General features: G+C 38.2%; 3 protein-coding genes across 3 annotated transcripts; 1 reads left to right on the top strand and 2 right to left on the bottom strand.

Annotated features, from left to right (window-relative positions):
* The first annotated feature begins 854 nt into the window (after positions 1-854).
* Positions 855-3,118, top strand: LOC145134477 (uncharacterized). The gene is made up of 6 exons (XM_079069316.1): positions 855-1,498; positions 1,620-1,785; positions 1,883-2,059; positions 2,148-2,231; positions 2,308-2,389; positions 2,476-3,118. The coding sequence occupies exons 1-6, from the start codon at positions 1,158-1,160 to the stop codon at positions 2,922-2,924; spliced, it is 1,299 nt and encodes a 432-aa protein (XP_078925442.1). The 5' UTR covers positions 855-1,157; the 3' UTR covers positions 2,925-3,118.
* A 7,650-nt stretch (positions 3,119-10,768) lies between these two features.
* On the bottom strand, positions 10,769-12,157 carry LOC145128916 (mucin-like protein). The gene is made up of 3 exons (XM_079063695.1): positions 11,622-12,157; positions 11,282-11,447; positions 10,769-11,195 (listed from the first exon to the last, which is right to left on the bottom strand). Exons 1-3 carry the CDS (start codon positions 12,131-12,133, stop codon positions 10,992-10,994), a joined length of 882 nt encoding a protein of 293 aa, XP_078919821.1. The 5' UTR covers positions 12,134-12,157; the 3' UTR covers positions 10,769-10,991.
* A 10,328-nt stretch (positions 12,158-22,485) lies between these two features.
* Positions 22,486-23,442, bottom strand: LOC145130053 (uncharacterized). Its single transcript, XM_079064902.1, has 2 exons — positions 22,989-23,442; positions 22,486-22,724 (listed from the first exon to the last, which is right to left on the bottom strand). The coding sequence occupies exons 1-2, from the start codon at positions 23,440-23,442 to the stop codon at positions 22,486-22,488; spliced, it is 693 nt and encodes a 230-aa protein (XP_078921028.1).
* Positions 23,443-26,186: the final 2,744 nt, after the last annotated feature.

The raw sequence follows: 26,186 nt of genomic DNA on the forward strand, positions 1-26,186 counted from the left end.
CGCGGAATGGATCTTTAGAAAAAAAAAAATTCACATCGTTTCTTCGGGGTTTATATTAATTCCACAACTAATTATTTTCAGGAAAAAGATTATGATAGTATGATATTTTTGATTGAAAATAATTAGTTGGGGAATGAATATAAACCTCGAAGAATCGATGTGGAAAAAAAAAAACTGAAGATCCATTCCTCGGAGCTACCTCTGCGGAATAAGTTCATTCCTCGGAGGTAGCTCCGCGGAATGGATCTTGAGGTTTTTTTTTTTTTTTTTTTTAATACACTCATTTATTTACGATATTGCCATTCCGCGGAGCTACCTCCACGGAATCCATGTTTATATCCGGAAATCCAATTTTTTGTGTCTATTTTTTGAAAATACCTCCCATTTTTTTACTATTGCCGGTATTTTCCCATATATATATATATATATATATATATATATATATATATATATATATATATATAAACAAAAATTAAAATGAAAAATGAGAAATGAATTTGTGATATGGAGTATCGACTACCATGTGAAGCTATGCGGATATTCATAATACCAAATAAATATAAAAAATGACAAAAATGATAATAAAAAAAAAAAATCAATGAACTAATAATATGCTCGACTACCATGTGAAACTATGCGGATATTCATAATACCAAATAAATATAAAAAATGACAAAAATGATAATAAAAAAAAAAATCAATGAACTAATAATATGCTCCTCGCATTGTGCTGTTGTTTGTTTGCTTGTTTTTCTTATCGCCGTTTAAAAAAAATAATAATAAACATATATTATAATTTTTATCGAAAATTAGCGTCGATATAATTCTTTACCAAAGTCATATGCCTCGCGCCCTACCTAGGTATCTCCCTCATTCATTCATATTCAATATTTCAATGGCTAGAATTTGCGGCAGCAAGCCAGCAACGACATTGGCGGTCCTATGTGGCTTGTCATCTCTTTCATCCTTATCCACTGTGCCCTAAATCTAAGCCTCCTATAAATCTTCCTCCCCATCTTTCTAAGACCTTTTCTCTAAAATCTCTAAAATCTCCGCTTCATTTTCTCATTTCCAAATACCCTTTTCGTAAACCCATCTCAATCTGATTAAACCTTTGTGGGTTTGTTTTATTTTTCGTTTGTTTTCTCTCCCCAATTATGCTTGTTGTTGAAGTTTTATGGGAGATACTAAAGAGACCCACATTGGGGGAAATTGTTAGAGAGATGTTGATGATTCTGGGTCCTGTTGGGATTGCCTTCTTTCTTGGGGTTATGATTGGTTGGGCGTGGAAACCCAGATGGACTAACTTAGGCAATTGCGAAATCGATTCTTTAGTATCTTCATCTCCTCCTCTGAGTTTAATGCCCTCAACTCTTAAGAATCAAGACTTTGGGTCAAAGTCAAACCAGAGCCTTCAACATCCATCGTCAGTTAACATGGATAGAAATGTTGTTGAAGGACCCACCACATTGCTTTTGAGTAGGAATCCCAATTGCAGGTAGTTGTTGAATTGTTTCAGGATTTGTTGTCGTTTCTTTGTCAATCTAAAACCATAGATTCACCATAGTTTGCTTTATGTACTATAGAAATGTAATACGCATCTTTCGACATTCCTGTAGTTCATCAATTGTCAAAAAAGACGAGAACCATCTTCTTCTTACAGACGAAGATTTAAAACATCTATGGCATCTCGTGGAAAAGAAAGACGGCGGTCCACAATGGAAGCATATGATGAATCGCTCAACCCCTAGCATGCACTATCAAGCCTGGCAAAGAGATCCCGAGGTACTTTCTTCTTTCTTCTTGATTCAACGATTCATCCACCTTCACATTTTCAATCCCCAAACAATTGAGTTGTCTTTCTAATTTGTGGGCATTGTAGACTGGCCCTCCTCAATATTGCAGTAAGACTGTGTATGAAAACGCGACACCAGAGTTGATGAGGGATTTCTTTTGGGACGATGAACTTCGGCTCAAGTGGGATGCTATGCTTTCACATGCTGCAATCCTGGAAGAATTCCCTAATTCTGGAACAAGCGTAGTACATTGGATACGCAAGGTAAATCAAGTTCTCTAATTTACATCATCTTCTGTCTCCTGTATATTTATTTCCTAATTCTTTCACATGCATATGGCTATATGCACAGTTCCCTTTTTTCTGTAGTGATAGAGAATACACAATTGGTCGCCGCATATGGGAACTTGAAAGATCATATTACTGTGTTACAAAGGTACGTATACCAAAATAAACATATACTATAATTCAACAGCTTCTTTGTTTGTTTTGACCTAACTTTCTTGTTCCAGGGAGTGCCCATCCCTTGGGTCCCAAGGAAGCAGAAACCAAGGCGTGTTGATCTATATTATTCAAGTTGGTTTATTCAATCAGGTAATCATATGCATATAGCAAAAGTGGTTGATTTGTTTTTGTACCGATTATTGACTCACATGGATATGTTTAAATTAATGACACAGTGGAATCAAAGTGTGAGGTGACATTCTTTCATCATGAAGATATGGGGATCCCTTGGGAAATTGCAAAATTTGGAGTGAGGCAAGGGATGTGGGGAGCAGCTAGGAAAGTTGAACGAGGGTTTCGATTATATCAAGAGGAAAGAGCTTTTTCAAAAACAATATCGCTTCATGTGGTTATGGCACAGATGAGTACCAAAATTGATGAAAAGTACTTGGCTTCTTTAGAATCTGAGGAGGAAGAGGAAGAAGAAGATGAAGTAGCAGATATGGCAGAAACCACCACCAAAGTAGCGGAGGTGGTGGGGATGAAGGTGCCAAAGCTCTTACTATTTGGTGGGGTGGTTATGGTGGCATGTAGTTTGGATCGTGGTCTGTTTAGTAAAGCTGTAATATTTGGTATTGCCAAGAGGTTTGGGTCCATAGGCAGGCAAGCGGGCCCTCAAAGATGACACTGTGGCATTCTCCCGAATTGGTCTCTTTTTGTACATTTGTTACTTAGAAATTAGAATATAATGCAGTTTCTTGCACCAGTTTCGTTCAATATTTCAGGGGATACCATGATCCAACTCTTCACCTATGTTGATTATCACAGTAGAAGATGTAAATGGATATACTTGGTCAAGAACAAGTCAAAATTTTATAATATGGTGCACATAGTTCGACAAAAGAATGAAAATGCTCTTTTCGGATAATGCCAAAGATCTTGTTTGCAAAACTGTCTTTAATGAACGAGGAATTGTCCATAGAAATCGTGTGCTTGTTGGAGATAGGTTAGATTTTTAGGGTGTATGTGATAATCAATAGGGTGCTTATTGTTAGAAATTTGAATTACTCTTGGACTACATATGTTGGGAAATGAGTTAGATTTTAGCTTGGACTGGATTGTGTATGTTCATTTTCCTTAAAATGTATTCGACACTATGCACGAGTTTCCCGGAATCTGTCACATAATAATATATGAGATGGCAACTTCGAGTTTTAGGCACAAATCACAATCAAAGAATAATATTGGATTCGTGTAAATGGTCCCTCGGATCTTAAATACAAAATGTATATTACATATTTACATATATCAGTAATTACCCACAATGGACAAGGATGATGAATTCATAGTACTACAATGGTTCTAGACGATTAATGTGAGTTCCAGTTAACCCCCATCAGCTAGCACCACATGGTCAACTCCAACCGTAAAATTGACCCAATGTTTTGAATAGGTCGGTTTAAAGTTGATTGCTAGTTTCGGATAGTCAGCCGCTGACTGACTTGCTCAGTTCCAACCAGTTAGCCTAAGTTGATGGTTGGTTCCAAGATGGAAGATGACCGGCCTAATTTGGCTTTGGCATTGTCTATTTCCTACTTTGGTCCGGGGTTTTCCACTACAATTGTGGTCTGAAAATTTGTTTAGATGCTTTACACCTTCACCTTTTCCTAATTTGGGACCACCGAAAGGTGCTCTGTCACTTGACCCCCTAAGGCTGGTGGGTGTCGGTGTGGTAGACCATGCGGTTCGCCACCTTAGTTACCTCACACACTTGCCAAGTGTATGGTTCGAATTGTGCTCGCAGAAACTAGCCATAGTCTCTCTCTCTCTCTCTCTCTCTCTCTCTCTCTCATTTATTACCCATTGTTACCGTTTTTTTTTCTTTTCAAATTTCAACTTTTTTACCTATAAATAAAACATTTCACATTCAAACTTGTCACACCTCAATACACTTCTTCTACCTCTTTAGTATATCGTTTTTCTTCTACCTCTTTATATTAAATGGTCCCTCATAACTATTTTTTGCATTTGAAGGGCACGAACTTGTGTTTTATCGTTTTAAAAGGTCATTATCAAAAATATGAGGGTCACCCGGTGAACCCCTTCCTAATCATCAATTTTTATATGCCACGTGGCATTTGGTCAACTAAAATGGTCCAAACAACCCCTGATGTTATTGCAGTTCATCTCGTGAGATTGAGTTTGAAGACATTCGTTCCTGCAATTGAAATCTATCAAATCAAAATCAAAACAAACAATCAAAACATATTACATATTAATGAAGAAAACAGACAGAAGTGGGAGTCATATAGGTTACCTCTAAGTCGAAAATTTTAGGAAGAATCATTTGGGAACAGAGAGAGTTTGGAGCTAAGAATCTCAACAACTACAGCACTTAGTTTCTTGTTTACATCAGGATTTAAATCTCTGATGGACACCAGCTCACCATATGACGCTGACTACTCGCTACCTCTAAAAGCCATCAGCACAAATCCCTTGTGTAACTCTGACTCTATAATCACTCATGAACACTAAAACATTAACCATTTGTAAAAGCAAGTCATGGATTGATTAGAAAGGGGGGTTTCTTTTCCTTGGATAATTTTTGAAGCTATCAAGTCATCAGGCCATCGATTGCATTATTATCGAATAGAAAAAGATGATTCATGGGAACGATTCAACATCAGAAACCCCAAACGAATCGCAAAGTTCATCACCTATACTTGATGACAAAAATCGAGAATATCCAAAATAAACAAAAAATCGAGAGGATCGGCGACGAGTCAATCAAAAGAATTCCGATGTCGTGAAAATCAATAAAATTGAGAAGAACGATGACAACCCAATCAATTTCGATTAAGAAGAATTTTGATTGATTCAGAGATAGATCGTTCCATTTAACTACCTTTGCCATCAAAATCCGCTGATGTTGAAACTCCTGTGTCTTCATCGCCGATCACCACCAATTCACAAACGTTGACTGAGAGAAAAGTAACCTCGATCGATAAGAAACCATCGCTTCCGTCAAATCCATAACCGCCGACGAAACCAATTCCGACGGAAGAAAGCAAACAGGTTGCTTCAAACAATCCACATTGTTTATGCTTGCGATCTTTCTGGTAGTGGTCGTGGTTCTATGGAAGATTTATGCGGCCATTGTCGGTGGGTCTTCGGATATTGCTATCGTCGGAGACTAGACGATGGTTTTCGGAGAGTGTGTCAGGATAGTAAGCGGTTATTGTCACAGTACTAGTCACCGGAATGTAGCAGGAGGGGGAATACGATGAAGAAGCACAACGAAGTGACGACTATGAAGATAAATATCACTTTATCGGTGGCCATTCTTCATTTAGGGAGTGAGAAGTCAACAAAAGTATAACAAAGGAAAATGTGGGGCCATAAGGTTTTAAAAAGGAAAATAAAAAGCCAAATAAGCTTATTATAACCGGTAAAACCTGCTTAAAATGTGGTCTATCCCTTTATTAGCAGGTAAAACACATGTTCGTGCCCTTCAAATACAAAAAATAGTTACGAGGGACCATTTAAACTAATATACTAAAGGTTGTTGGGCTATAGTGACAATAACCCTTATATTTTATCTCTCAAGAATTCAAAAAAGGTTTTCTTCCAACAACCCAAACAACCAAAAAACACCCGCACGAAACACCCCAACTCCTTTTTTTGATCAACCAATTTATTCGCCCCACATTTACCACTATGTCGATATGCTACCGTATTATCTGCAACCATATCAACAACAATACCCACAACCACAACCTCAAGTCCAATCCGACACCAAATTTAATCCCTTCGATTTTGTGTCTCAAACTCCATCCGAATTCGTTCGAGAAACTCAATTCCAATCCGATTCTGAACCCCGAATTCGTTCGAGAAACGCAACCCACCCAAGCACCTAATAAAAGAAAAGATAAGGCAGTGTGCAAACCATAGGAACCCATAGAAGTGATGGCATTGGCACATGCACGTGTTGATGTTTCCGAGGATCCGAAAGTTGGTAAAGACCAAAAACATGACCATTTTTTTGAGGCAAGTTACAAAAAGGTTCCACAAATGAATGAAGTTAGGAGAGTATCGTACAATAGACCAAGTGTATTCCAAATGGGGGAATACAAATAAGGAAGTCATGTTGTTTAACGATTTGTATAACAACATGCAACGTCAATGACAAAGTGGAGAAAGTGATGATACGCTTCTGAAGAAAGCTCTGAAAGTCTACCAAAATAACAAGAAGGCTTTCAAATTTGTTGAGTTTGGAAAATTTGTGAAAGATAACAAAAAATGGAAAATGACCAAGACATCCGACGAACATATCGATAGTGGTTCAAAACACTCAAGAACATCTGAATCTAAGTACACTACATCAAATGCTCGTGTTGGAATCGACCACCACGATGATGAAAACGTTCAAGTTACACACCTTCCCGGCCAATAGGAGTGGACAAAGCAAAACAAAAAGACAAATACAAATTGGTAGATTCAGATGACTTAAAAGTGATTGGGGACGAAATGAAGGGTCTAAATACAAGACTTGACAAACTTTTGCACATTGCTCTGTAAAGAGAACATATGAAACAAAGGGTTTTTGGCAAGAAATTACCAATGCAAGACACAAGTAAATGTTACCCGGGAGCATGTTATTGCGACCTCTTATAACTATTAGTTTTTTTTAAGTGCTTGTTGTGAGGTTTTTTTTAAATTTTTTTTAGGTTTTTAAATTTCAGGTGTTATTTTTGATTTCTAAGTTTTTAGGGGATTTTTTAATGTTATGTTTTCTTTTATTTTAAGTCATGAAATTTAAGTTTTTTTTATTAAATTAAATTGTTTAAAATTTTTTAAATAATAAATATGCATGCTATGGTACCGGTACCACTTCTTGTCTCCTTGTGTGTGGTAAGAAACCTTAATTTTATGGTAAAAATTAGATGGCATGACGCTCACATGGCAGAGGAAAAAATATGATAAAAATAAAATCACACCCTCCAACCTAAATGCCATGGCCCTTTTCAATGCCTCCATTGGTCGTATAGCAACAGGGTCGACCTTACCATTAAGTGAACTAAGCCCTTGCTTAGGGCCCCCAATTCTAAGGGCCCCCGATTAACCTAATTCAGCAAATCCTGATTCGTTAGTTCTTCCTTCATCGTCAGCGCACGCCACAAAGATTGAGCAACTGTTCTTCGTCTCATGATTCTCGATTCACTACAGAAACTAATCTCGATTGAATCTTGATCGATTCTTGATTAGTCGATTCTTGAAGCTGTTCTTCTTCCTCTGATTTTCCATTGTTGATTGATTGTTCAAAAATCAAAAGTAGGTTGTCAAGAAGACAAGAACTGAAAGTCTGAAACAATATGTTCTTCTTCTTATTCTCCATTGTTGATGCTTCTTTCTCGATTAGTCTATTAAGCTTATGTTGGATATTTGAAGTAGAGAAATTCTAATTTTAGGTGCAAAATTTCTGGAGAAACGTTCTGCCATTAATGAGTGTCTTCTCTCCTGAAGAATTGTATGACATCGATTTTGTGTAAAACGTAGGGCTGTGAATCCTATTTCTGGTCCAACTGCTTCTCTTGGAGGTGAGTTTGATTTTTACTCATTTTGTTCTTCTTCCTTCTTCCTTCTCATTCAAGCAGATAAATGTTGAAACGAAGTGTTTTCGGAGGGTTAAACTAGCTTTGCCTTTGATTAAGAATTAAATTTGTTAAAATAAGGTTCAGATTAAAGCCTCGTTCATTACTTACTAGGTGATGTGTTAGCCAAACCACTAAATGACACTAATAAGTTTCAAGTTCAGCATGAGAACTTTAATTTTTGAGTAAATAGCACAAACTTCATTATTAACAGCTATGTAGCAGAAAATCAAATTCGGTTGATCGACCTCCATGTTATATTGTTATTTTTTTTATTGATCCAATCACACCTTATATGAATATCTGAGGTTTCATTTCAGTTGGAGCTCACAACACCAGCACGACCAGTCAAGGATATGGTAATTGAATCACAAACATCATTCTTTTGTGAAAACATAATGTATTTTAAAATGTGAAATATTATGTTTCTATTGACATGTAATGAAGTGAAATTGAAAACATTCTTAAGAACAAAGTTTGAATATTTTATTACCTAGGTACATTAATTGTATCTAATATTTTGATTTAAGGTTAACTAACTCGAAATACATATTTAAAAAAATGAACATAAGGTGAGTACAAATGAAGAGTCAAGAAGATTACAAAGTTACTAGTACAACTTTTAATACAGTATAAGGTGAGTACAAAGAGCCCCAAAATTTAGGTTCGCTTAGAGCCCCCAAACCGGTTGAGCCGCCCTTGTATAGCAATAAATTAGTCATATACAAACATATATTTTACATTATCTTACGTGGATAAGATCCTTAAACCTTTTAACACATGTAAATATGATAAAATCTATAAGGTTGCACGGTGTCATGAAGTTTTTGCCGGTGCATGCTGATGTGGATTAGTTTGCCGGTGGCAAACACGACCCCTTTGACTAGTTTTTTTGTCATTGATAAATCTCAATGGTGAGCTTTGGCAAATTGTGAATTTTTGGAGGTTTGTTTTCCATTCTAACTATTGATTTGGTCATTGCAAATTCAAGTTTTTTTTTTATTAAAATTATTATCACACCAAATTGTAAACAAATCGTGATAAAAAATAATAAATTTTATATCATTGACAAAACAATCACCGGCGGAAGTGATTTTGGAGAATAAAAAAGAAAAAGATAAAAAAGCGATTTGTTTTGGATATGTCATATGTGGCGAAATGTGGCGATACCTTGGAACTTGGAAGGTGGAAGATTTCATATTCTTTAACCAGCTCAACACTACACTCTGGAATACTTTAGATGCTTCTCCCATTTACGGAAGCAACACACACAACACGTTGTTTCACCTGTTCCTTTCTTCTCGATTGTTCCACATCTTCCTCCTTCCCTAATCCCTACCCCTATTTCGTATTTATACCCATCGTCTCTTCTCCCTCAACTAAATCATCATCATTAACAAATAACAATCATCATGCTTATGTCAATTTTCAGTTCAATCGACGCCTTCTGCGCTGAATCCATGGAACAAAAGCTTCCGGTCACCAACACTCAAAAAGATTCCAAGGATGGCCATCATAATCATAATCCGTCGACGCCATCGCCGGACATCAAGAATTCACCAAAACTGCAGATCAGGCCCCGGTTCGCCCCGGAGTTGGATGGCGTCAACTGTTTCGAAACAATACTTCCGTATTAATTAATTAGTTGCATATGAATCTCGTATATATGTACTTGTATTCCATTCTAATATGTACATACGTATGCTGATGCTATTCTTTGCTTTAATTTTAACCTTGTTCGTGGTTTAATTTACCTCTGTTTTCCTTTGTTTATTTTTCAAGTGAATCTAGCAGCTGTTAAATCCAAATACGAACATGGTGGTATAAGTATGAAAGCACTCAATAGTCAATAGACCACCACCACATATATTTCATATGTTTTCATTCATGTACCCAAGCCACTCTACGAATCTGCTACTTTTAGCCGTTTAATATGCATGTATAACTGTATAAGTAAGAAAAACATAAAACCAGGCAAGAAGCGTTGGAACTATATGAATATCTTACTATATATAACCTATAACCTATGTCACCAAGTAATAAGATCTTCGAAGTACCCAATATATATGCGATGGGCAATTGTGTATTCTTTGATTAAGGGGACTGTGGATGCATGTGAAAAAAGAATTAGAACACCAAACTAAACTGGGACGGATTTGACTTTGTGTTTGTGTCATGTTAATGTCTTGTATGAAGAACACCATGTACTTGTAGGGTGTGCAAAAAAACCGCAAAACCGAAAAAAACCAAAACTGAAAAAAACCGATACCCAAAAACCGGATATCAACGGGTCAGTTTTGGTTTGAATACTTAGTTATCCCTGGATAACCGGAACCGAACGGGGCCTTAACACTTAAAGTACAATTGCATAATAGAAATAGATGAAAGTAACAAATAAATGGAAGCATGTTAAAATTTCCTGCATTTTACTCTTATAAAAGGAAACGAACAGAGATTAAATCCTTCCTGATTGGTTAATTAATCTTTCTTGAAAAACTCATGTTCTTGATCTTTCATTACACGTCTAGTTTGGATTCCGCCATTAGTGGACAATTATTCATTCATAAAATGCCACCAATAACCAGTAAGATTGAAAAGTATATCCAAGTATTACCAAGAAAAAGAATCTGAATAGAACTATAGTAGTCATCTTTTATGAAATGATTCATAATCCCTTTTTAGAAAACTTATTGATACAGAGTAAAAAACACCCTTCAAGAATCAAAAGAATAACTGTTGTACTTAAAAAAATGTATGTATTATACCACCTTACAAATAATAATTAACGAAACAAGAATCGACCCATTATACATCGATAGACAAATTCATTTTGTTTTCTTAGAGAAGAGTTCCATTACCATTTTGACAATAGAAAAAGCAATGAAAAAACTTTCTCCCCTTTTTCAACATAGCTTGCAAATTTACAAGTTTTTCAATCATTTCATTTTGGTGGCACATAGATATTCAACCAACGGTAATATAACCAAACATATACAAAGATAATAATATAAAATAAATAAATCCTACAAATAAGTTGATGAAAAGTTATATATACCATTGTGGATGCTCTAAATGACAAGGACTCTCAAGTGCCACCTGGCCTATCTTCCCCTAGTCGGAACACCAGTACTGATTGGGATCTTCTCCTCTTTAAATGGTTGAGTGGAGGCATCAGCAAGACTAGGTAATCTTGTAACACTTCCCTTCCCTCTTCTTGCATTCGGCCCTAATTCTTCAATCATGTACTTCCATCCATCAATCGGTCTCCTTCTACTGAATATGTGTTGTTTTATAAAGCTAGCGATCTGCATACTCCCCACAACAACACAATAAAAAAAAAAAAAAACTCGCCATTATTTAGCCAAATTAATAAATCAAACGAGGGGGAAACCTGGAATTTGCTGAAGGCAATTCGACGTTCATACTCTTGAAGAAGAATGTCTTCTTCTCTTTGGGTCATTTCCCAGATGTTCCCATCTTGTGCCTTTGATGTTGTTTCCCATCCATCTGGCTTGTTCTTCAAATCGGAAGAATCTGTAGGTTTTGAGTCGAAAATCCTGCAAAAAGATGATGTATGTTTTATATTCGATGGCTTCATACGGATTACGAGTCTTAATTTTGACATGGATTGTTGACAAATTCTGATTCTAAAACAAGCAATAATCACGAGAAACAAAACCCTAGCACCTGTAACTAAATTCAATCTAGAGAAAGAGAGAGGGAGAGAGTACTCAGAAGCGCTGTCAAGGAATCTATCGAGATCATCACCAGCGCCACCACCGGAATCACCCAATTTGGCCTCTTCCATTTTCTCAATCTCTTTAACCCATAAACCAGCATGAACCCTTTGTTTCATAACCCTATAATCCATTTTCACATTCTCCAAACTATACAATGATTTTCCTTCTTCTTTCATCTTCAGCAGCCTTTCTTCTTCTTCCTGTCGCTTGCTTTTACTCCCGGCCTTTTTCCTCCTCTGCTCCCAATTATCACTCATGTCTTCAACGAACGCCTTCGTATCTGGATCGAGAGCCTCTGGTGTATCGGCAATAGAGAAATTGACGTCTGCTTCCCATGCTCGGTTTTTCGCGGATAAATCTTCAGGGAGCCACGCTGTTTCCCAAGCATCGTTCCATTCGTCTCGACCATCTGATGCCTTGGTTGATAGCCGTCTGAAATAGGTTGTGGCGGTGGTGGAGCATCGCCGGTTGATTAGAAACGAAAAGCTGCCAAATTTCTTCATTTTGTTTGTGGAAGTGGAAAGGTTACGCCGTTAGAAAAGAAAGAACTAATTTTTAATGGAGTATTCTGGGCTTATTTTATTGGGCCCTAATTGGCTTTATCTTATTACTCTTAATTTGGGCTCATTAGAAGTTCCGTCGACATCACATGCGATGATTTACTTTATTAAATTATTAGGTTATAACCACGGTGACAACTAAAACAATTTTGAAATTAATAATATATTTTCAAAGTTTGAGGGCACTTCATACACATTAGACTAATTGTTAAACACTTACATAAATTAAAATTTATTTTTCTTTTATCAAACATAAATTATTCTTTATTATTAGGTATAACTAAAGCCCATATTTTTTAAACTTATAAGGCACCGTGCATAAAAAATAAAAATAAACCATGTTTGACTCTAAAATACTTACTTTTGAAATCTCATCCAAAATTCGGAAAGTCATTGATTTTATATTTGCATGAGATTTCATTCTTGGTTTATTACTGATTTTTGGAGATTTGTATTATCAAGAAAATATGCAACCAACTTATTTATAGGCTACAATTCGGAAAGTCCTTGATTTTAGGCAAATATAGTTACCAAAATAAAATTTGAAACAGATTTTTTGGTTTAAGTAGAATAATAAGAAAATAGGAATACAGAAAAATGACACATGGCAATATGGCTTTTGAAAAATTAACATATGTCAAAAATTGATTTTGTTTATTAGAAGAGGTAGATGGCGTGTTCCTTATATTTTTACAAATTTAAAATACTACTTTTATATTTTTATAAAATTTACATCTATATCCAAACTCATATTTTAATTTTGAAATACCTATCTAAAATTCAAAATATCATATGATATTACTAAACTACCCATCCCCGTTAAAGATTAATTTAATCAATAAACATAAAAATTGTCGGTAAGTAATAGGTTTTTGATAGAGCCTTTCTCTTCTTTCTAGAATAAACCACGTTAGCAAACATGTGCAGTTGAATTGGACCTATTTCAAAGTTTTTATTTTTTTATTTTTTAAAATTTTAAGACCTTATATCGTCAACATGTTCTTTTACATCCATTTCCTTTGATTTTAATCAAAACCAACAAATTTCTTTGTTGAATTATATTTTCTAGGAGTCTAAATGACAATTCCCAAGTGACTCTCCGTCTCCATATAATGGATTAGTGGAATATTAAGACGTTAGTTTGGTCTGTGAATAACTTATCCGATTCTCCATTTTTCAGTACACAAACCACAACATAGAAAACATAATTAATAACCTAATTTTAAAAAAAAAACAAAATACGTCACTCGGAATCATCATCCTCGTCATCGACCTCATCATCTTCATCTGTCATACCCCGAAACCGTGATGGCGGAAACGTTCCGGGGTGGAGAACGTCATGCGTAGTATCACAACATTTGTATAGCAAGCATAGTAAACACAACCAAACACTGAATACAAATATGAAAAGTGTTTACATCGGTTTGAAACTTGTTTTAAATACTTCAAAAGTATGTAAAATATAGAAAACATGAATCTTATTGCTCCGGCTCCTCTAATCCAAAAAGTACATGTCTACTGATTCCCTGAGAATACAAGCAGTTTTGAAAGAATATCAGCATAAAGCTGGTGAGTTCATAAGCATTTGGTTTTGGTGGAAAATGTTTCTTGAAATCCTTTTGAAAAGTGTTCCTCAAGAAAATCCTATATTTTCTTATGAAAAGCGTGTTTGAAAACTCATCCCTTCCATGACTTCCGGATTCATACAATGTATGAACAATTCAAGGTGTCGTGGAAGGAATATGAATATCCGTTGGTTACATGATGAACAATCCGTTTTGAATAGCCGGTTTATCCCGGGAAAATCCTATATTTTCCCTAAAGGTTGATGGTTGATTATCCGTTTTAAAACTGAGGTTTGCAAGTATCTACCATACGCGTGTCGATAAAAGCAGTGTTCTTTTAAAAACCCTGGTTACACCCAGAGAGGTATATTAGTCTTAAAAACTAAATAAAAGAAAACCGTGATGAACTAAGTCCTAAAGATATTATTATTAATACCCTCCAGTAATCTATCGGTTATTACTTTGAGGTTAGTTCACTTGATTCATTATTACAAAAGTAAATCTCTGCTATCTAGATTGTGAGTTTTATAACCATGCATTAACTTGATATGGCACGTATGGGGGCCAGTATCCTTTATGACTTTGTCACCCGTAGACCTGCCGGTCCCACTGTAGCTAGCAGCGAGGTGCGGGATAGTCAGTCCCGTATAGATCTATACACAACAGTCACGCTCTCCCTACAAGAGATTCTGGTCATAAGTGCTAGTCCTACACTCTGATTTCTTGGAAGTGTCACCAAGGACGTGTCTCCAACTTAGACTAACAAATTTACAAGTAATAATACTGAAAATCCTGTTTATGATTTGCATGAATCCTTTATAAAATAATACATTTTACTACATGATTCACAAGTTCATTGTTCTAGTTTTGAAAATTGTTTATACGAGTTGATTTCTTAATCGGTTGTTAAAACTGTTTTTCGTGTTAAAAACATGCTGAAAGTATAATTATCTTAAACAAAATAATATATTTTGAGTACAAGTTTCCTTGTACTTTTGCTTGTATTCCCCCCCTGAAAACATGAAAAACTCTGAAAAGCATAGGGGTATGAACTCACAGTTTGACGTAGGATCTGGGTGTATGATCGGTTACGAATGCTGGGTGTCAACCGGTGTTTCGTACGCAAGTGGATCCTATTAACATGTGATAACACATATGTGTGTTAGAATTTTGGGTGTTTCATGACTAAACATGACGGGAAACCACCCTAAAGACTTGGAAATGTTTGTCAGGACCCTATATGATCAAATGAGGGAGGTATACGGCCAAAAGAGTGTGTGTGCGACCAGGGTGTGCGGTCAGCATGTGTGTGCGGTTGCACACAGGAGTGTGCGGCCGTACAGAGGGCGTGTGCAGTCGTACATGGGAGTGTGCGGCCGTACATAGGGGTGTGCGGCCGTACACTCTTCATTCATGCTCAAAATGTCGATTTTCGGGTGTTTCAAGGCCAATCCCAAGTCCAACTAGCAAATGAAGGCCAAACTCTTCACCTTGGAGAGTCTTTGAGGTGTGTACGGCCACCTTATGAAGGTGTGCGGCCGTACACCTTCAAGTGATGAAGAACACGAAGAACATGATGAGTTTTAAGCTTAGATCAAGGTGTCTTACCACTATAACAAGCTGAATGATGGATAAATTCACGTTCTTGAGGCCTTTAGAGTGTTCTTGGATGAAGTTTTTAAAGAGAGAAAGTAGAGAGAGAAATTAGAGTGCAGCCAAATGAAAGGAATGAGTGAAGGGGTCACCCTATATAAATAGGGATGAGTGTGCGGCTGGAGGATGGGTGTGCGGCCGTACACTCATGTGTGCGACCGTACACTCATGTGTGCGGTCGTACACACCTTCCAAGAGGGTGTATGGCCCGGTTTTCTCACTATGGGACGTGCTGACTCATTCCTAAACTCAACCTTGGTCAAATGCAAGCTTAGAACACTTCAACGGACCCTTAACGGTGATAAAAGGTGACGGAGTCGAGTTTATCCTTGATAGAAGTTTCGGGTTGTCACATTATCCCCCCGTTAGAGGGAATTTCGTCCCGAAATTCAAGAATAAAGATGTACTCGTGGACTTGGAAATGATGGGGATACCTCTGTTTCCTTGAATCCTCGCGCTCCCAAGTGAAATCAGGACCCCGCTTGGCATTCCAGCGGACCTCCACTATCGGGATGCGGCTCTGTTTCGTACGTTTGACTTCTCGGTCCATGATTTCGACAGGTTCTTCCACGAAGTGTAGACCCTCGCCTAATTCGATCTCGTCGAGAGGAATCACAAGTGTCTCATCGGACGGACACTTCTTTAGGTTCGACACGCGGAAGACATGATGGATGTTGCTGAGCTCTCGTGGCAACTAGAGTTTGTACGCTACGGGACTGATCCTAGCAAGGATCTTGGACGGTCCAACGTATCCTGATTTTAGCTTTCAACGCCTTGCGGAGCGTATCGGGCTTTTCCAGGGTGTGACCTGCAAAAGGACACGTCCACCAATCTAGAACTTCAAGGGTTTTTGTCTCTCATCGGCGTAGCCCTTTCGCACGATCTTTTCTGTCGTCTCTCGGATGATTTCCTTACTTTGTCCTTCTCTTTGTGGATGATACTCTTCGTATGAATACTTTCGGGTTTCGAAGAGACATGAATTTTTCGATGTTCGCATCTAGTTTGTCGTCACGAGCGACGGGAGTTTCGCGATCGAATGATTTAAGACAAAAGGGTTTGATATGACATAGACTCGGTCGGACTAGGCGAGATGTCGTCGTAGAATCGTGTGTTAAGTTAGGTTGGAAGGGTCGTTTTGCTAGCACATTGGTATCCCTAGATGAACGTCTCTGGTGTTTTCTGCGTTTGATATTGGACTTGGTGGGTACTACTACTAATGCGAGGGTCCGGAAGTTTTGAAACTATGAACTCTTGATGGATTGGTTCTTACTAGATCCCTCTATGATCGTTTGGTGTACACAAACCATGTATAAACACAACTGACTCCAATGTATACACTAGGCTGCCGTAATTTACCCATTAGGGCGTCAACTTTTAAATGTAAGTTGTGATTTAATTTGGACGGGAAAGAAATCACGATTATGAATAATTATTGAGGTTTTTGAGAACGTACCCAAAACATTGTAGGGTTCTTTGATGTTTCCCATCTTCTGAGGTCAGACTCCTCCGGTCTCCTCATCGTTCTTCTCTGTTGGGCAGTCCCTTTTGAAATATCCCATTTCACCACATGCACAACACACTTGAATTGTGTTAGCATCGGTAATAGGAGAAATGTGTTGAGTCGGGGTCTTCGCGAAGTGAGCTTCCTTGCCATTCTTAGCCCTTGGACAATTTCTTTTGAAATGTCCTACACTACCACAGAGGTAACAGGTTGGGCTAGCCCCAACATTGGCATTCAGAGTGACGAACTCGACTAGGGTCCTACATCTGCTGGAGGTGTGCCCCTTCCTGTTGCATCTGGTGCAATGCAGCACTCGACAGACTCCATAATGATGGTAGTTGCATTTGCTGCAGTGCGGGAGGTTTCCGAAGTAAGATACGGTTGGGGTTGAAACAAAGGGGCTGACTGGGGTATTGACTGTCCCAATTCGTTGCCTTTCAGTATGTCCTTGGGTTGAACAACTTCCTTCGAACTTTCGCTTCGGGATGTTAGGTTGGGGATCAAGGGTGTCCTTTCCAGTAGGCACTTGTTGTTGAGGTTGGTTAACACCAAGGTTTGGACTGCCATTAACACATCCACCCACATTTGTGTTGTTAGCATTAAGAACAGCCAGGGCGGCTGCTACGGCTCTTGTGACAGTAACTTGGAACGTAGCTGAATCCATCTGAAGGATTGGGGTCTTACCGGTGGGTCGGTTACGTTTCTTTGGAGGCATGATCTGCTACATGTCAAGAAAAGAAGCTTGTGAGCAATAATGGTTGCCTCTGGATGTATACTAAATGCTTATCTATGCCTTGAGGTTTCCCGTTTTGCTTATCTGACTCTCATTGATTCGACCCACATCCCCATGATGTGGTCTTAGCAAGAATAGAAAAGATCTGAACACAACAGAGTTCATATAAAATAAGTTTACGAACTCCTGGTTGCTCAGCTCCTTGGGCTGGCTGAGTAACTCTCACATTTTCGTCGGCTCTTGACAATATGGAGATTTGGCTATAAGGGTAGTTCAGAGGATCAAGTCGATACAGGATTCAACTTGGCACTCGGAAGAAATCCCTGGAATGTCTTTGGGGAAGACATCGGGAAAGTTGCAGACTTCGAAGATGCTCTCGAGGTCTTTAACTTCTTGCGTCTCATTGACAACATGAGCCAGAAATGCATAACATTCCTTCCGTAGATGCTCCTAGGCTTCGACGCATGAAATGATACTAAGGTTCGAACAGACTTATCACTGAAACCAGTGGGGACTCCGTCAGAAGGAAGATTGAGGCGAATCGCTTTCTCGAAGCAAAGGACATCGGCACGATGGGAGACTCATCCGTCCTATGCCGATTAGGACATTGAAGCTTTTCATGGAGACTGATATGAAATTGATGGGGAAAAGGAATAATTGTCTAAGTACATCTTATGATTCATGTTTTGAGGACAAAACAGTGATGGGACCTTGATAAAGTTGTTCAATTTGAATGCTACCGCTCCAAGGTATACTTTTGACAATGATAATCTTTGACTAAAATATAATAGTTGCCACCATTGTCGATATTAAGATTACACAGAGTTTGGAAATTTTGACCTAGGAGTAGGTCTACAACATACCAATAGAGGAACAATTTGACAACATAAAGAACTAGTGAATACTGCAAGACAAGAATGTCTACAGAGAAAGGAGCTACTTAGAACATAAATAGGAAAGCTATTCTTTAAACCAAGAGGACGGACAAGTAAAATATTTCCTACTGGCGACGGGCACTCCTCGGGCGGAACCTTAAGTTAGCCAGCTGGCGCTCCATGTCAAGCAGGCGGCTCTCGTATACTGATTGGCGTGCTCGGAGCTCTACGACCTTGGCTCGGGTTGTAGCTAACTCTCGCTACAGTGCTTCGTTGTCCCTCATAGTTCTCCCGTGAGCAACTTCAAGATTACGAATGTGGTTTGTGTTGGCATCCGAGTTTGCCTCAAGTTCCATAGTTCGCTGAAGGGTTGCCACACCTAGCTCCATATTGCAAGTCACTCGGCGTCTCAGGATTGGAATGGCCCTGTCTGCAGGACCTCCTCCATCCAGATTGTAGAAGTTGCGGTTACCGTTGTATGGGAGGGGTTGGCCTTGCTCATGGCTCCACCTATTCAAGTCCCCGACCCACATGGGCGTTGGACCTTGGAATCCAACTTGAGGGTTAGGATTATTGGGGTCACTTGGGGTAGGTTCTCGACTTCGGGTTCCGAGTCAGTCTCTTCAGGAAATGGTTCGGCAATGCCATCGTCGAAGGGGATTTCAGGGTTTCCTTCTGGCTCTGTTTCGATTCATTCGCCATCTCCTTGGTTGGGAAATTACGGGTCGCCAGGGAGATGGAATCCAGCCATGCTATCTACGCGAGGTGATGGTAATGAATAGTTAATAGACATCGAATCTAATAATACTTCCAATGTATTATAGCTACATGATTGATTCTTGAAGGATAGATCCTTGGGTAAGTTTTCGGCTTAGTCGTTATAGCATCCTAAAATACTCCTATAGTATTTTAATCCTTATGTTTGGCTCTAGAACTCCTCTAGTATCTAGGTAAGTTTTAGACTTGCTGTAACACCATAGTCACTCCCAAGCACATGTTGGTCATGTCTCGAATGAATATAGTTGATCAGGCTATATTGATCCTAGACATGATTACATAACTGCCCAGGTTTAACCGCGATGCCCAACATCCAAATACTTTTATTTTGTTCTACTTATGACACGGATTCTGGTACTCGGGTATACTTGTATACTTTGCTATAAAAATACTTATATTTTTTAAAGTATACTTTTAGTTTAGAGCACTTAGGCCCCTTAATGTTTATAGTTGTATACCATGTAAGGTTCGGTATACTTAGTTCACTATAAACCTGGCTCTGATACCAATCTGTCACACCCCGAAACCGTGATGGCGGAAACGTTCCGGGGTGGAGGACGTCATGCGTAGTATCACAACATTTGTATAGCAAGCATAGTAAACACAACCAAACACTGAATACAAATATGAAAAGTGTTTACATCGGTTTGAAACTTGTTTTAAATACTTCAAAAGTATGTAAAATATAAAAAACATGAATCTTATTGCTCCGGCTCCTCTAATCCAAGAAGTACTTGTCTACTGATTCCCTGAGAATACAAGCAGTTTTGAAAGAATATCAGCATAAAGCTGGTGAGTTCATAAGCATTTGGTTTTGGTGGAAAATGTTTCTTGAAATCCTTTTGAAAAGTGTTCCTCAAGAAAATCCTATATTTTCTTATGAAAAGCGTGTTTGAAAACCCATCCCTTCCATGACTTCCGGATTCATACAATGTATGAACAATTCAAGGTGTCGTGGAAGGAATATGAATATCCGTTGGTTACATGATGAACAATCCGTTTTGAATAGCCGGTTTATCCCGGGAAAATCCTATATTTTCCCTAAAGGTTGATGGTTGATTATCCGTTTTAAAACTGAGGTTTGCAAGTATCTACCATACGCGTGTCGATAAAAGCAGTGTTCTTTTAAAAACCCTGGTTACACCCAGAGAGGTATATTAGTCTTAAAAACTAAATAAAAGAAAACCGTGATGAACTAAGTCCTGAAGATATTATTATTAATACCCTCCAGTAATCTATCGGTTATTACTTTGAGGTTAGTTCACTTGATTCATTATTACAAAAGTAAATCTCTGCTATCTAGATTGTGAGTTTTATAACCATGCATTAACTTGATATGGCACGTATGGGGGCCAATATCCTTTATGACTTTGTCACCCGTAGACCTGCCGGTCCCACTGTAGCTAGCAGCGAGGTGCGGGATAGTCAGTCCCGTATAGATCTATACACAACAGTCACGCTCTCCCTACAAGAGATTCTGGTCATAAGTGCTAGTCCTACACTCTGATTTCTTGGAAGTGTCACCAAGGACGTGTCTCCAACTTAGACTAACAAATTTACAAGTAATAATACTGAAAATCATGTTTATGATTTGCATGAATCCTTTATAAAATAATACATTTTACTACATGATTCACAAGTTCATTGTTCTAGTTTTGAAAATTGTTTATACGAGTTGATTTCTTAATCGGTTGTTAAAACTGTTTTTCGTGTTAAAAACATGCTGAAAGTATAATTATCTTAAACAAAATAATATATTTTGAGTACAAGTTTCCTTGTACTTTTGCTTGTATTCCCCCCTGAAAACATGAAAAACTCTGAAAAGCGTAGGGGTATGAACTCACAGTTTGACGTAGGATCTGGGTGTATGATCGGTTACGAATGCTGGGTGTCAACCGGTGTTTCGTACGCAAGTGGATCCTATTAACATGTGATAACACATATGTGTGTTAGAATTTTGGGTGTTTCATGACTAAACATGACGGGAAACCACCCTAAAGACTTGGAAATGTTTGTCAGGACCCTATATGATCAAACGAGGGAGGTGTACGGCCAAAAGAGTGTGTGTGCGACCAGGGTGTGCGGTCAGCATGTGTGTGCGGTTGCACACAGGAGTGTGCGGCCGTATAGAGGGCGTGTGTGGTCGTACATGGGAGTGTGCGGCCGTACATAGGGGTGTGCGGCCGTACACTCTTCATTCATGCTCAAAATGTCGATTTTCGGGTGTTTCAAGGCCAATGCCAAGTCCAACTAGCAAATGAAGGCCAAACTCTTCACCTTGGAGAGTCTTTGAGGTGTGTATGGCCACCTTATGAAGGTGTGCGGCCGTACACCTTCAAGTGACGAAGAACACGAAGAACATGATGAGTTTTAAGCTTAGATCAAGGTGTCTTACCACTATAACAAGCTGAATGATGGATAAATTCACGTTCTTGAGGCCTTTAGAGTGTTCTTGGATGAAGTTTTTAGAGAGAGAAAGTAGAGTGCAGCCAAATGAAAGGAATGAGTGAAGGGGTCACCCTATATAAATAGGGATGAGTGTGCGGCTAGAGGATGGGTGTGCGGCCGTACACTCATGTGTGCGACCGTACACTCATTTGTGCGGCCGTACACACCTTCCAAGAGGGTGTATGGCCCGGTTTTCTCACTATGGGACGTGCTGACTCATTCCTAAACTCAACCTTGGTCAAATGCAAGCTTAGAACACTTAAACGGACCCTTAACATTGATAAAATGTGACGAAGTCGAGTTTATCCTTGATAGAAGTTACGGGTTGTCAAATCATCATTCTCCTAAACGTCACTCTCGTTATCGTAATCTTCGCTCTCGACGAACATATCAGAATCCTCGTCTGATTCGTCAAACAAATCATCGTGATAATACTCTATCGGCGCCTGAATATGAGCCCTATAAACGTGGTCCACCAAATCAGCACGAAGGGGGTGATGAATGTCGTGATTGTGTACTTCTCTTCTATTTGCCTTATACTCTTGTGTACCAATGGTTACTCCTTCGACATTTGGCAAAACTTCATTTTCGTTGTACTGACATATCGTTCTTCCTTCGTCTTCAAGAATCATATTATGCAATATGATACATGCATACATTACGTGCTTTAACCTTCTCACTTCATATGACCTTGCCTCGACTGCTAGTACTTGCCAACGTCTCTTAAGTACACCAAATGTTTGCTACACAATCTTCCTAGCTGACTCTTGCGCCTCTTTAAACTTTTTCCTTTTCGGGTCGTTAGGAAATGTAAACGATTTCACAAAAACAGACAATGGAGGATATATACCGTCAGTAAGATAGTACCCACGCTTATATGCTAACCCATTTGCTTGAAAATGTACATCGTGCGACTTTCCAAGGTATATATCGTTGAATACCGGCGACTGGTCTAGCACAGTGATGTCATTGTTTGCATCAGCTGGACCAAAAAATGCATGTCATATCCAAAGATCATGTGATGCGATAGCCTCTAGAATTATCATTGGCTCTTTGTAGTTGCCTCTCATGTACTGACCACGCCATGCGTTGGGGCATAATGACCAACTCCAATGCATGCAATCGATACTACCTAGCATTCGAGGGAGTCCATGTTTGCCTTCATGCACCGTCTACAATTGGTGGATATCGTTCATAGTTGGTTTACGCAAATATCATTGCCCATAAACCAAACAGATCGCTTTACAGAACTTGTACACACACTCCTGCACGGTACGCTCTGACATCCTCAAATACTCGTCCCATTTGTCTGCGCTCATTCTGTATGCTAACCGACGAATTGCAGCCTTGTATTTTTGAATTGGAGAGAAACCTTTTATCCGTCTCGCATCCATTTTCCATTGGAAATATGGAAAATGGCCTTCCAAATCGCCAACAATACGTAAGAATAGTTCATTCCTCATCCGGAACCGACGTCGAAACTTTACAGCATAAATGGCGTCATCTGCAAAGTAGTCTTCTATAAGACGATCGTGTCCGGCTTCGCGATTTCTACGCAACGGCGGGTTTCTTGGTTTAGATCGTGCACGTGATGTTTCGCCTAGTCGGTTTTGAAAGTATGCAACCGTTTTTGCCATGACGGAACCGATAAGCTTGGCCTCCTCTTGAGCCGTCGAATCGGATGATGAAGATGATGACATTTTGATTAATATTTTTTGGAGAGAGTAAGAAGGTATGGGTTAAAAAAATGTTGGGTGTCATGGTATTTATATTGGGGGAATAGAAAAAAAAAAAATATATATATATATATATATATATATATATATATAACCGTTGGAAAAAAAAATTAAACACCGATCGGAGTAGGAGTGAGAACGCGGCAAACCCACCCCCTCCTCCTCCCCACGCATCGCTTCCCACACCCCCGATGCGGTGTTCATCGGAGCGGGAAAGGCCCCGCCCCTCCTTCCCGCACCGGCTCTGTCTAGTCTAATAACATGTGATAACACCATTTATTTTCTATTTTATTTTTTAATTTTTTTTGATGTTTTTCTTTTCTGTATTTTGAATTTTTCTTATTTATATAATAATAATTATATTTATCATATAAATTAAATCATAAATTAAAAACAACATTTCAAAAGTAAAAATAAAATTTTAATAAATCTTAAATTAAAAACAACATTAAAAAAAATTACAACAAAAGACAAAAACATTTGAAAACCTAAAAAACAAAAAAAAAATGATGATAAAACCTACATTTTTTGACCTAAACTATTCATCTTCGTGACCAACATAAATGTAATCCGCCAAGTCTTCACGGAGTTGCTTGTGTTTTCGTTGGTCTTGAATATCAATCACTCTATGTAAATATTTCGATGTCCCTGGTTAAAATTGCACGTGTCTAGGTTCCGAGGCGAATACGCTGCAATATTGCGTCCTTTATCTTCGACAACCATGCTATGCATTATGATACATGCATACATGATATCTCGTAGAGTATCTAACTCATAAGGTCTCGCCGCATGTTCAACTATGTGTCATTTTGATTTCGAAACCCCAAAAGCACGTTCAACGTCCTTACGTGCTCCTTCTTGTCGTCTCTTGAAATATTTGTCTCATGAGTCTATTGGGTGTCGAAACGCCTTCACAAACGTCGAATATGGTAGATATATTCCATCTGTAAAGTAATACACAAACTTATATTCATTTTCATTCACTGTTAAAGGAGCATCCGATGCTTTTCCTGACAAAAGATCGTCAAATATTGGTGATTGATCGAGAACGTTGACGTCATTGTTGGAACCCGCAAACTCGAAATAAGCATGCCAAATCTGAGAATCTTGTGAAACAATAGCCTCTAATACCAACGAAGGCGCTCCATGATGACCGCTCGAATACTGGCCTTTCCACACCACGAGTCAATTTCTCCAGTTCCAGTGTGTGCAATCAATGCTCCCAAGCATACCCGGAAAACCATGTCTTTCTTCATGCGCCGCATATAATTGTTGCATATCATGTAACGAAGGTTTGCGCAAGTATTGGTCATCGAAGGTTTCGACAACACCTCTAGCATATAAATACAAACTTTCTCGTGCGGTCCTCTCAGACATTCTCATATAATCGTCAACAGAATTGGGCGACTCCCCCATTACCATAAGTTTAATTGCAGTAACACATTTCTGCAACCCTGTGAATCATCGTTTACCTCTAGCATCATATCTCAATTGGAAAAATTCATACCTAAATATATATTTACATGTAAAAATTGTATTTATTTTATCTAAAAGTGATATTTATAAATTAGAAAAGCTGAAACAAACGATACATTGTTTCCATAGCGTTGGCTATCCGTTCAAACACATTTTTTCGCAAACGAAACCTTCTTTTGAAATCGCTTGGCTCATAGATACAATTATCCGCAAAGTAATCGTTAACTAGTCGTCTATGCCCTTCCTCACGATCTCTATTAACACCGCACGTTGCGTGAGTAGTGGATCTGGCTGTAGTAGCATGTATGTATAATACCGGTACATCATACTCACGAACATATCGTCTTCATTGTTATCATCGTAGTACGGATGGGCTGGATCAAAACAATCCATATTTTGGTTGTGAGTTATTGAAAGAAATATGTAATTGAGAGAAATTGATGTATTTTGTAGGTAAAATTGATATAAATTATGTGTATTTATAGTATATATAAAACTTAATTTTTTTTTATTCGTCGGTGACCGTTTTTAAATGGTCGAAATTGTGACCGTTTGAAGAAAAAATCGATGCAAATTCGGCGTTTCCTCCCATGTTCACGATAACATCCGCTAACATAACACCAAATAATGGCTAGGGGGTGTTCCTCCCGTTATGACGCCGTTATTTGGATGCCACATTGGCATAACGTCCCTCCCCGTTGCCCACTCCGATCACTCTAAGATTAGCCTCATGTGTGCACACGTTAACTTGTATCATCTTATTAAAATTAAAAATACTAAGATTATCCAAATTCCCACTCAACGACTTTAGGCTAAAGGGTGTCATGCTCTTTTTACCAATGGTAAAAAGATGCCACATCGGCGCCACGTAGACTTTTACAATTTTCACATTTTTTACCTACGAAGTGTGGTGTCGTACCTATGAGTTTTTTTTAATTTCATTTTAGAAAAAGATTAATTTTTTTTTAAAACCATACTAAAATTAAAATAACATAAACTTAAAAATTACAATTTAAAAATCCTAAAAATTAAAAAAAAAAACATGAAAATTAAAATTACATTGAAAACCTAAAAATTAAAAATAAAACATGACGTTAAAATTTAAAAACCTAGAAAAAAAAACAAAGCATCGAATTTTCAGTTGCGTTTCAGATTATATTTTTCCCAAATCGATGCATTCATAATTCTTGCCGCTTTTTGGTCTTCGGGGTCGAGATGCTTCACGTATTGCA

This window comes from Lactuca virosa, chromosome 8 (assembly GCF_052849685.1).
Source record: "Lactuca virosa cultivar CGN04683 chromosome 8, Lactuca_virosa_CGN04683_v6, whole genome shotgun sequence".
Taxonomy (NCBI): Eukaryota; Viridiplantae; Streptophyta; class Magnoliopsida; order Asterales; family Asteraceae; genus Lactuca; species Lactuca virosa.